This window comes from Serinus canaria, chromosome 25 (genome assembly GCF_022539315.1).
Source record: "Serinus canaria isolate serCan28SL12 chromosome 25, serCan2020, whole genome shotgun sequence".
Taxonomy (NCBI): Eukaryota; Metazoa; Chordata; class Aves; order Passeriformes; family Fringillidae; genus Serinus; species Serinus canaria.
In genome coordinates this window covers 8,967,926-8,979,966 of record NC_066338.1, presented here as the reverse complement: position 1 = coordinate 8,979,966, position 12,041 = coordinate 8,967,926, and the positions used below count along the sequence as shown (strand labels likewise).

The following is a 12,041-nucleotide window of genomic DNA, read 5'->3' as shown; positions in this document are numbered from 1 at the left end:
AAGGGGCTCTCAGGCAAAGATATGGGAGTAGGAATAACAGTTCTTTATTAGGGAAGAAAATTTTAAAAAATAAAAGAAACAATGCAGTAATACAAAACAACACTGACAGAGTCAAAATACCCTGTGGGTCAGGGTGTTGCTAGCAGCCCAATTGAAATGGTGGCTGCAGTCCTCCTGGAGTAACAGATGTGGTTCTGTTGAAGCAGTGATCCTGCAGAAGGGTGTAGCCTTTCTCTGAAATCCAGTGATGGTGTAGATGGGCCTGGTCTTCCTCTGGGAATCCAGTGGGAAAGGCTGATTGTGGTCTTCCAGATCTCAGATTATATCCAGTCAGGAATGCTTGGCTCCTCCCTCTGGGCAGAGCTTCTCACAGTGGGATGATGCAGGTTTATCAGTCAGGCACTGAGACTCAATGGCTCGTTAACAGGAGATATTTTCCAGGGGGAAGATTGCTTGTGGAAGAGATAAAGAAAACTGCCCGATTCACAGAAGATAACTGCCCCACCTCTAACAGATAGGAATAGAATACACACCCCCATTTCCAACCTAAGACACCACTTGATCCCCCATTCCTGGCACTGGGACCTTCTTTTACCCCCATATCCAGGTCTGAATCCCCTCTCCCCCTGCACATCCATCCCTGGCACTAAGACTGCCCTGACCCCCCTCATCTTGCACCCCCTGTTCCCCCTTCCCCCGAGGATAAGGGAAGGGAGAGGTCACTCAGGGATCTCCATCACACCCACAACAGCTCTGACATGGGAAAATGGATTGGATTTGGGACTGAGTGAATCAGAACAGCAGAATGAGGAGTCAAATAAACCCTGAAAAAGAACTTTCTCCCCACCTCTCTGTCCTTCACGGACTTCCCATTATTCCCGACTCCCTCCCTGCGCTGCCCAGCGGGGCAGGGAGAGGGGATGGGAGTCATGGTCAGTTCCTGCCACTGTTTCTGCCTCAGGGACAAGAATTCCTTCCCTGGTCCAGCGGGGGGTCCCTCCCAGGGGGGGTCTGTGAGAAACACCAATCACTTGTTTTTAAAATTTAAAAAGTTTAATAGTAATAAAACTATTTATAAAAATAGGTATATGATTAGAGTAAAAAAAACTTGGACAGTTAGGGTTAGGACAATACGAGACAATAAAAACAAAGAGTTACAGACATTTTGGGTGCCTCTTTCTGGGAAAACAGCCCAAAAAAGGACACACGTTAACAGAGGATTAACCCTTAAAAGCAACAGCCTGTTGCATATTCATATATCTCATGCATGATGCATAAATTCCATTCACACACAGGATTCTGTCTGGTCAGTGTGAACTTCTTCCTCTGGATCCTGACAGCGTCTTCAGGGCTGAGCAAGGCAGGAAGAAGTTCATTTCTTCTGAGAAGGGAGCAATAAATTCTTTTTCTCTGAAAGATTCGGGTGTCGTGTTGCTGCTATATTGGTGTGAGTACCTCATTCCTCTCTTTAAAAAAAATATCTTACATAGCATAGATTTTATTTTAAGATTATGTTATGACATAAAACTACATTTAACACACTACCAAGAGAATTAATGCATCATAACTTTCTAACATAATACATATAATATTCATTTTAATATTTGTGATAAGCCAATCATAAAAACCACATTTTCCACAGTAGTCTAAAGTAGTTTGTTGCACTGTTCAACTTTCTTGGCAGCTGGTTGTCCTAGGGTGACGTTGTGATGCTTGTATCCCCATTCGTGTGTGCTGGTTTTGCTGGATATTATGTTCTGTGCCTTCAAGACTGGCTCTGAAGAGTGAAAGTTTTGTTTTGGTTTCTTACCACCCACTCCCCCACGGCTGGCGGGACACAGACATGGGGCAGCACATAGTGCAGCTTTTGCTTTATGCTTGGCTTTTTGCTTTGCTCTCGCTCTTGCTTCTGCTTTGCTCTTGCTTTTTCCTTCTGCTCATTAGTTAGTTTAGCTAAGCAGTCCAAATTTTTCCCTGGACTGTTTTCCCTTTCCCTTTTTTGGAACTACTTGAACCTGCTCTGGACTGGGACCTGGGAAACACTGAGAGTTTGCACCTTGTGGCTGCAGCAGCTGCCCCAGCGCCGGAGGGACTGATAACAGAGCGACCACCCCAGGAGAGACTTTCTGCATCTGTCATCCTTTTCAGAGCGGTGAAAGAGTGGTGTCATCTGGTATTGTTTATTTTGTGTGCTGGGGGTGTTGTGCCTGTTAAATAAACAAGTTCTTTCCACTTCTCTCCCAGGAATCCTTCCTGAACCGGTTGGGGGGAAGGGGCCGTGTGGGTTTGCTTTCTGGAGGGGCCCCCTTTTTGGGGATTCTCTCCCAAATTTGCCCTAAACCAGCACATCTTACAAGTAACAACAACACCAGCTGCAGAGATTAGAAATTTCCTTTAGTTCTTTTTCTGAGTGTTCTCAAAACTCCCCAGGACAATGCCTGGGAAATTTTATCTGACTTTCTCTCTGACCAGGCTGTCAATATCCACATCCGTGGGAGACACTGACCCTTGCCCTGTCCCCAGGGGTGGTTGGAACCCCCTGAGTGCAGTGGCTTTGGGACACCCTGGTGTCTGTCACTCACTTCTAGGCCACTTGTCACCAGCTGAACAAGTTCCCCATCCTGCCATGGTGGTGGGACAGCCATTCAGCTGGGACACTGCAGTGGTGACAGTGGGGACATGGTGGCAGGAACTGCACCAGGCAGCGCTTGGCCATGGCCAAGATGAAGGCGCTGGTAGCACTGTGGTGGCACAGGTGGTGGCACTGATGCTGTCCTAATTCATGTCCCCATCCATGTTTCCCATGTTCTCACACGTCCCCATCTATACCTTAGTTCAAGGTCTTTATTTTTACCTCAGTTTCAGGGCTTTCAAAGGGATGAACAGAAACTTTTTTGTTTCAAGGCCAAAAAGGATTTACATGGTCCTGCCAGCAGAGCATCCACGTGCTTGGGTGGGTGGAAAGAACCATTTTTGGAGGGGTTTCCACCCAACTGTCTTCAAAACCAGGGGTTTTGCCCCAGTCCGTCCCCATTGGGCTGTGGAAGATGCCTGTGAAACACAGAGAATTAAACTGATAGATTTACGTTGGAGAAGATCTCCAAGGCATTCAATGTTGCTTGATGCCACCAGAAGATGCAAAAAGTGAGATTTTTCTGGGGCCAGAAGTTGACAAATCCGCTCTCCACAAGGGATTTCTGATGCTGGGCTGTGGATGTGTGCAGATGCCGATGGGGAGCCAGGAGGATGGGGAGCCCCCCAGCCAGGTGTCTTCTCAACACGGATCACCGGCAGCACAGATCACTGGGGATCACTGGGGATCACCCAGCACGGATCCTCCCATGGGGGATGGAGCTGGAGCAGTGCACGAAGCTCTTCCCGCACTCATGGCACTCGCAGGGCTTCCCTTAGTGGTGGCTCCGTTGGTGTCTGGTCAAGGCATCCCTCTCTGAGAAGCTCTTCCCACACTCAGAACACTCGTGGGGCCTCTCCCTGGTGTGGCTGCGCCGGTGCTTGATGAGATTGCAGTTGCGGGTGAAGCCCTTCCCGCAGTCAGGGCAGCGGAAGGGCCTCTCATCTGTGTGAAGCTGCTGGTGCAGAATGAGACTGGAGCTGATTGGAAATGTCTTCTTGCATTTATCACACTCGTAGGGCCTCTCCCCGCTGTGGGTCCTCTGGTGGTAGATCAGGTGGGACTTGGACATGAAGCTCTTCCCACACTCCCCACACTCGAAGGGCCGCTCCCCCGTGTGGCTCCGCTGGTGGACAATCAGTTCAGACCTCGACCTCAAGCTCTTCCCACACTGCCCACACTTGAAGGGCCATTGCCCTGTGTGGATCCCTATGTGGCGGGTCAGGTGGCAGCTCTTCTGGAAGCTCTGCCCACACTCCTCACACTCATAGGGACGTTCCCCGGTGTGATTTCTCCGGTGGATGGTTAGTTCAGAGCTTGTCCTGAAGCTCTTCCCACATTCCCCACAGTCGTAGGGCCGTTCCCCTGTGTGGATTCTGCAATGGCGGATCAGCTCGGATCTGAACTTGAAGCTCTTCCCACATTCTGAGCACTTGTGGGGCTTCTCCTCATCATGAAGCTTCTCATGGACCTCCAGCTCTGAGTGCCAGCTGTCTCCACAGCCCAGGCTGGGTCTTTCCTCCTCAGATCCCTGTGATCTGCGTTTGCAGCCCCTCCTCGTGCCCAGTCTCCGGGGCTTTTCCTCCCCGTTGGATTCCTGTGCTGAGGAGCCGCTCAAAACGGTCTCTGCCACCAGGTTCTGCCCCGGGGATTTGTCCTCCCTGCTCTCCATGCTCAGCTCCTGCTCTGGGGGAGGAAGGATAGGACAGGATGGGATTTGCCTCTGCGCCACAGGGAAGGGCAAGGAGATGCCCCAGTGTGTCCTCAGCAGGAGAGCTTTGGCAGCAGGGCTGTCCTGCAGCTGGGGCCGTGCTGGGCTGGGAGATGGAGCAGGAGAGAGGGGGAAAGGGGCACTGACTTCTTCCTCCTCACCTGCCTGGGGCTTCTGGGCCATCTTCTTCCTCGCAACCTCTTCCTTCTGCATTGGACCAAGGTTTGGGAATGGGAAATCCTGATTTGGAGGTGTAATATGTAACGTAAAGTAATTCATGCTTAGAGGGAAAATGCATAAAAATAAAATTGTAAAATAAATTAAAATCCAACGAGCCTCTGACCACGGACAACCTAGAGACAGATTACCTCACTGAAGTTGTGAAACTCCTGGTGGCAGCAGGAAAAGAATGCCTCATTAACAAATAAAATCACGTGGCTTGTGCGGAGATGGGCTTCCCCCGAACAATGGAACCACCGGGGAACAACAACGGAATCACCAGAGACCACCCAAGGACGATCAGTACTTGATAAGTCGTCAATCAACATAACTGAAGTCGTCAAAAACATACATCTGAATACACGACTTCTCCTGACATGATCAGCGCCCACCACCACCCAAGAAACAACACAGTAAAAAGAAACATCATACATATGAGGGGTGACAAAAGAAATCGGGGCACCTCTGCCTCAGGCGTAAAAAACTGTGTAAAACAGTCCGGCTAGAGACAGCATTTGTGATCAGAGGGAGATACGGTGCGATAGAGGTCGGATCGAGGTTCACCCAGCGCCCATCCCGGGCTCAACGTTGTCTCTTTGACTGTGGCTTTTTGAGGACCGTATTTCTGGTAATGAAAAAAAAATCTTTCGCATTTGTTAATTCTCGCTGATCATTTCTAACAGGGGGAAAGCAAGGGTTGGGTTGGATGGTGCCGCTGCCCAAGTGCCTCTGGAGAAGTCAGCGTCCCTTTCAGCCTTGAGGGAACCAGAGCCCGCTCATCCCCTGGCTCCCCCACCCCTCCAGGCAGCCGGTTTGTCCCCCGGCTCCGGGATCGCCCCTCTGCGCTCTCCCCGCTCCGGGGCTCCCGCGTTTTCCCCCGGCTCTCCCGGGGATCCCCAAACCCGATATCCCCTCCTCCCTGCCGGTACCGGGCGATCGCAAAGTGGAACTCCCCCAAGATCCCTGCAGGGGCATTTCCGGCCCAGCTGAGGGGTCCTGCAAGACCCAAACATCCCCTGTCCCACAAAAAGAAAACCCTCCCGGAGCCCCCCCTCCCCCGCCGATGCATTTGGGGGTGCTCCCCCTGCCCCCTCACCTGCAGGTTCCGGGTGGGCGCTGCAGCAGGAGCCGAGGGAGCTGCGGCCTGAGCGTGCGATCAGAGGAACCCCGTGGAGCTGGGGATGCTCATCTTCCTACTCTTGTTCCTCTCTCCCTCCGCTTCCTCCCGCTGCTCCTCCTCTCCCAGCCCTTCCTGGGCAGTGCCGACACCCAAAGGCAGCCGCGCTCTGCCCTGGGGGGGGTTCCAAAACAAGCGCGCCACGCGCGGCACTGGGAGTGATACTGGGAGCACTGGAAACGATGGTGAGAGTACAGGGAGAGACACTGAGAGCAGCGAGAAGGAACTGGGAGCGCTCTCCCTGCCAGTCCCGCTCTTACTGGGAGCGCTGGGAGGGAACTGGGAGCAAACAGCAGCTGCAGCCGGCGGTGGGCGGGGCCAAACTGAAGAGCGTGGTTATGCAAATGAAGTAGCGATCGCGCGCTGGGATTGGTGGTCGGGAGCAGGGCGGGGTTTGCTCGGTCACGTGAGAGCCAGGGGGTGGACTGGAGTGATGGCGGCGGCGTCCGGTGAGAGGGGATAGAGAGCGGGGATAGGGAAAGCGACTGTGAATGAGACCTGGGATGGGAACGTGGGAACGGGACGGGAACATGGAAACAGCAACTGCAGAGGGAACATGGGATGGGTATTCGTGCTCCAAAGCGTCCAAGTGAGACCCAGAAGGGGCTGTGAGCTCTGCAGCTGGGCCTCCCCTGCGCTGCTGCGGCCCAGGGCCCACAGGCGGGAGCTGCAGCCTTGCTCCGCTCTCAAGAACAGGAGCCTCCTCCAGGCCCACGGCCCCTCCATGGCCCCAGCCTGAGGGAGGGCTCTGAGGCACAGCGGCTGCTGGCAGGAGGGGCTGCTCCGGCCAGCTGGGGCCTCTGAGAAATGCCCAAAGCCTTGTGCTCTCTGCAGCTGGCCAAGGACACAGCAGGGCTGAACGGTTCGTGTGGCACAGCCAGGCCGAGCTGTGGAGCCCTCAGGGCCCCGTGCGAGAGGCGGCCCTCAGGAATGGGACTGGGAATACAGAATTGGGACCAATACTGGGATCGGGAATGGGTACGGGGACAGGAAATACAGGACTGGGTACAAGGATGTGAATGGGGACAGGGACCAGGTCTAGGACCAGGAATATGGGAGAGGGACCTGTAATGGGAAGATAGGAATGGGACAGGGAATACAGGAATGGAAATCTGAGAGGAGCATTGGGACCAGGAATAGGAACAGGACAGGGAATATGGGACAGAAACAGGAAATGAGACCGGCAATGGGATTCACGCTGGGATGGGAGCACAGCGGGTCCCAGAGTGGAGTGACATGGGAACGGGTGGGCGAGACAGGGGTGAAAACAGGGAGAGAGGGATCCTGCACAGAGGACACCAGGAACTGGGACAGGGGGACAGTCCTGGGCTAGGGGCTCCTTGACCACCTGCCCCAGAACCTCCACTGGGGTCTCCCATTGCAGCTGAACCTGCTTGGCTGGGGGTGCCCAAAGCCCTGAGCAACCCCCATGTCCCTCCCAGGAACCCTCAGCTCCCTCGAACCCAGCATCCACCACATCCCTTGCAAGATTCCCCCATGTTCCCATCCCTGCCTTAATTCAACATCTTTCTTTTTACCCAGTTTTTGGGTTTTTTTGAAAGGACAAAGAGAAATTAAAAGGAAATCAAGGGCACAGGGAGCCAGGAAGAATTGGAACCCCTCAGCCAGGTTGTCTTCCCAACACGGATCACTGGCACCATGGATCACTGGGGCTCTGCCCACTGGGGGTCACCAGGGATCATCCAGCACGGATCCTCCCACGGGGGATGGAGCTGGAGCAGCACACAAAGCTCTTCCCACACCCAGGGCACTTGCAGGGCTTCCCTTTGTGGTGCCTCCATTGGTGTTGGGTCAAGGCTGAGCTCTGGGAGAAGCTCTCCCACACTCGGGAGACTCAGAGGGCCTGTGGCATCACAAGGAGCAGGGCTGGATGTCAGGCACCCACCAAAGCTGCTCTCTCCCCTCCAGAGAGGGAGAGGAGAGAGAAAATAGAATTAAGTCTTCATGGGTTGAGTTAAGGGCTGGGACAGATCTCTCAGCAAATGCCATAATGGGCAAAAAATTAGAGACGTTAATTGAATTTATTACTATCAATCCCAGCAGGATAGTGAGAAGTAAAATAAAGCTTTAAAAACACCTTCTGCCCATCCCTCTCTCCTTCCCAGCTCTACCTCCTCCCCCACTGGGTGCAGGGTGACAGGCACTGGGGGTTCTGGTCAGTTCATCACCTGTTGTTTTTCCTGCTGCTCGGGGAGAGGAGTTGTTCCCCTGCTGCACCATGGGGTCCCTCCTGGTGACACTTCTCCATGAATGTCTCCAAGGTGGATTCATCTCATGGACAGCAGCTCTTCACAAGCTGCTGCGGCGTGCCTTACTCTCCCACGGGCTCACAAGTCCTGCCAGGTCCCTGCTCCAGCTCAGGCATTCCCCAGCTCCAGCACGGGCTCCTCAGGTGCTGCAGGTGCATCTCTGCTCTCCGTGCCTTCTATGGGCTGCAGGGGCCCAGCTGCCTCACCACAGACTGCACCAGGGAATCTCAGGGCAATCAGCTCCAGCCCCTGGAGCAGCTCCTGCCCCTCCTCCTGCCCTGGGGCTGTTCCTCTCACATGTTCTCACCCTGGTCACAGTTACAACTACATGATAAATCTCTTATCTCAAAGGCATTTCTACCTTTTCCAACTGGCCCAGCCTTGGCCAGTGGCTGGTCCTTCCTGGAGCTGGCTGGCATTGCCTCTGTGGGACACGGAGGAGCAGTTGCTTCCATCACCCTCTCACAGAAGGTGCTCCTAGAGCCCCCTCTTACCAAACTCCGGCCATGCAAACCTAGTATAAGTATGGTAGGGTTTTATTACCATTATTCAATCCTATTATTGCTATTATCTCTATTTTTGCTATTAATATTACAGTTATTACTAGTACTTTTTAGTCCTTTTGACTTTTATATATTAAGAGTGTCTGTAGCAGAACTTGAAACAAGAGTCCTTATTGCAAGTAGAAGTAATAATTTTGGCAGCTGCTTGCCCTGCCCTGTTCTGTGTCAGTGCTGTGTGTGAAGCTGCTGCTGCCAGGGCTCTGTATTCCCCTGGTTTGGGAAATTCGATGGCATTGCTCACATGTCAGAAGGAGAGGGCTCATTCCAATCAAATGCATTGCCTGAGCTCTTCTAGCCCAGTGTTGGAACCTTGTTTTGTGATGTTGTTGACTATCAGCTTCTGTTAATATTTGAGATTTTAAACCAAAATGTTCTAGATGTGATTTTGCAAGGTTCTGTAGTCAGCTTTCAGTTTTGCTCTTGGATTTCTTTACAATGGTCAGAACTGACCACAGCATTTTGGGTGGTGTGAAAAAAACACGTTCACTCTCCTGTGAAAATTTTAAAAGTTTAATAAAGGGCAGTAGGAGACAGGGACCGTAGAGCAAAGGGCACTCAGCCAAGAGCACCCTGTTATCTTCGGGATACCCCTGAAATACCTTTTTTGTTACATCAGCCTGTTGCATATTCAGAGATCCTTATGCATAGTAAACTTTTTCCCCCAAACTAGTTTACAGGTTCCAAGAATTATTTAGCATGGATCCTCCTTGGGTCCACCTTTTTAGAGCATGCATATTCCTTGGTTGTGGTTTTAGTCCTTTCTTTATCACCTCCAGTTTTTGGGTCTTGATCCACACTGTCTTCATACGGTGAGTGCTGATATTTGACATATCTGTACAGGTGTCCTCATCCTGTGTTCATTGGTTGTTATCCCATCCAAGCAGGCATTTTAACACAAGCATAGCTATTTCACTTCTGTGTCTAATTTCTGAATTAACAACAGAAATAAAAACTATATAACAAAGTTACTTTAACATTACACAGATAAAATCCATTTTTTATTTGCAAAAAGCCAATATTATAATATGCATCCATAACAGGTGGGGAGCATTCACTCAGAGATAGGATTGTCTCTGCAGCAGCTGGTTTTGCACTTGTTAGCAGGGATAACAAAGATTCCATGAACTGGATATTCTGCCTTGTGGCAGAACCTCCAGTGGCTGGCTTGAGCAAGCTGCACTGGGAGCTGCAGGTTGTGCCAGGGGTGGGCAATGGCCGGAGCCCGTGGCCAGGGGCCAGCAATGGACACTCATAAATGAGAATTGTACCATCTAAATCTCTTTTTCTAATAAGAATTTATTTGATTAAAAAGCAAGCAGTGGCAAGCAAAGCACAGCACTGGGTGGCCGAGAGTCTCGCTCTCCTAGGCACACATTGTTCCATCCCCAAGGTTTGTCTTTTATTGCCTTCTTCTCCTGGTTCATGGATGATGTGTTCTGTCTTCTGCCCTTGCTCCTCTGGTTGCTAGGGGGTCTTTTTCTGCCTTCTGGTGGTCTTTGGGATGAAGGCCCCAAGTCTTCCTCTTTGACCACTGGGTGAACCTTCCCTTATAAGGCATATCTATAAAATAAAATTCTCCAAGGCACTATAGGTTTTCTGCAAGCTAAGCAATTCTCTCGAGGTTAAGGATTGTTACAGCCTTTACCAAATGTGGCTGCACATAGTTATGGATTGTATCCCGCTGAACAAGCAGTTTTAACTATTTAGCTGTTGCTTTTATATTGTAAAATTATTTAGCTATTGAATTAATTAATGAACAAACATATTGCTGCTTATTACAGACACTGACCCTTTGCTGAGCAGGGGCACGGGGACCTGGAGTGCCGGGTGGTTGGTGCCCGGTCACGCTGGGATTCTGGGGGAGCCAGGAGCAGTGAGAGAGCCTGGGCCAAACATCAGCACCAGTGAATCATGATTTTAAAAGTTTAAGATTTTAGCTGAGGGTTAGAACCAATTCATATTGAAGTTAGATACACCAGCGATAGGTTAATGATTATTAGATGCTTAAGCTAAAGATAATTGTTATATTATGAGCTCGTTTGTTGAAGGAAGTGGAGCAAGTGAACCATTATAGGAACATAGTGAAACCAGTAGAACAATGCCCAGCACCTGGACTCTGTGTCAATCCATCAGGAAGCAGGCAGCCTTGGATCATGCCAGAGGGTCACAGAGACCCGACGAAGACCTTCCTGACTTCATCCCTGGGTCCAATTCGAGACCATTGACTCGATTCAAGAGAAGAACTGTGCACACATGAAAGACTAATAACCTCATTTTAATACAAAGCTGGGATGGGAGGTGCTGGGGTTCTGCATATGTATAATTTTTGGGAAATAAATAGAAGTCAAAAATCTTTGTGTGGTGCAGTCACCCATTTCAGGGACGACCGTATTATGCCCGCAGGCATAACAAACATACCACTTTCTAACTTTGACTAGTTAGAGTCTTTGCCCGCCCACGATTTTTGGTTTTACAGATTCACCGAGGCAGGCAAGGGCGGGCAGGGGACACGGCCCAGGGGGGCCCGCAGAGCCTCCCTGGTCCAAATCCCCACCTGCAACAGCGGGGAAGCTCCCAGGATATTCGGGGCAGGGAGGAGCCGCGGGCAGGTGTTCCAAGTGCTTCCTTTGGGGCAGGATTTTGTCCCAGTGCAGGGGAATTCCTGCGGGCTGGGCGGGCTGGGGCCACTGCCGAGCCCCCGCCTTTTCCAAGGAACCCCTGGGCAGAGCTCTCTGCTCAGGGCCAAGGGTCTCAGCGGCTCCAGGACAGAATTTTGGGTGATTCCAGTGCTGGCTGCTAGCAGAGCCCTGACACTGGGCCGGGGGATGCGTGGGACCCTCCTGCGGTGGTGGTTGGGTCAGGTGCTGCATCGTCAGCCTGGAGCCACGTGGGGATCGCCCTGTGAAAAACACCAATCACTTGGTTTTTTTTTTAATTTTAAAGATTTAATAGTAATAAAATAGTTATAAAAATAATAATGCAATTAGAGTAATAATAATTTAGACAATTTGAATTAAGACAATATGAGACAATAGAAACAAAGAGTTACGGACGTCCAGGTGCCTTTTTCTGGGCAGCACAAGCCCGAAAAAGGACACCTGTTTACAAAGGATTGACCATTAAAAACAACAGCCTGTTGCATATTCATACACTTCATGCATGATGCATAAATTCCATTCAAACACAGGATTCTGTCTGGTCATTGTCAGCTTCTTCCTCCTAATCCTAACAGCGTCTTCGAGGTGGGAAGAAGTTCCTTTCTTCTGATAAGAGGGCAATAAATTCTTTTTCTCTGAAAGATTTAGGTGTCCTGTGGCTGCTATCTGGCTGCAAGTCCTTTCTTTAAAAAAAAGTATCCTACATAGCATAGTTTCTATTTTAACAATTTTTATAACCTAAAACTATATTTAACACACCGCTTAAGAGAATTAATACAGCATTACTTTCTAACACAGCACATATAATACTC

The 12,041-nt window shown here is 50.7% G+C and overlaps 1 protein-coding gene and 1 long non-coding RNA gene across 2 annotated transcripts in view; one reads left to right on the top strand and one right to left on the bottom strand.

Moving 5' to 3' along the window:
• LOC127059077 (zinc finger protein 646-like) overlaps positions 1–12,041 on the bottom strand; it is a 69,210-nt gene that overhangs the window by 13,230 nt on the left and 43,939 nt on the right. The window contains 2 exon segments of the mRNA XM_050984777.1: positions 1,811–1,827; positions 3,332–4,096. Of these exon segments, the coding sequence (XP_050840734.1) occupies positions 1,811–1,827; positions 3,332–4,096 (782 nt within the window).
• On the top strand, positions 6,148–10,925 carry LOC127060567 (uncharacterized). Its single transcript, XR_007779781.1, has 2 exons — positions 6,148–6,188; positions 7,282–10,925. It is a non-coding gene; the product is annotated as an uncharacterized LOC127060567 (long non-coding RNA).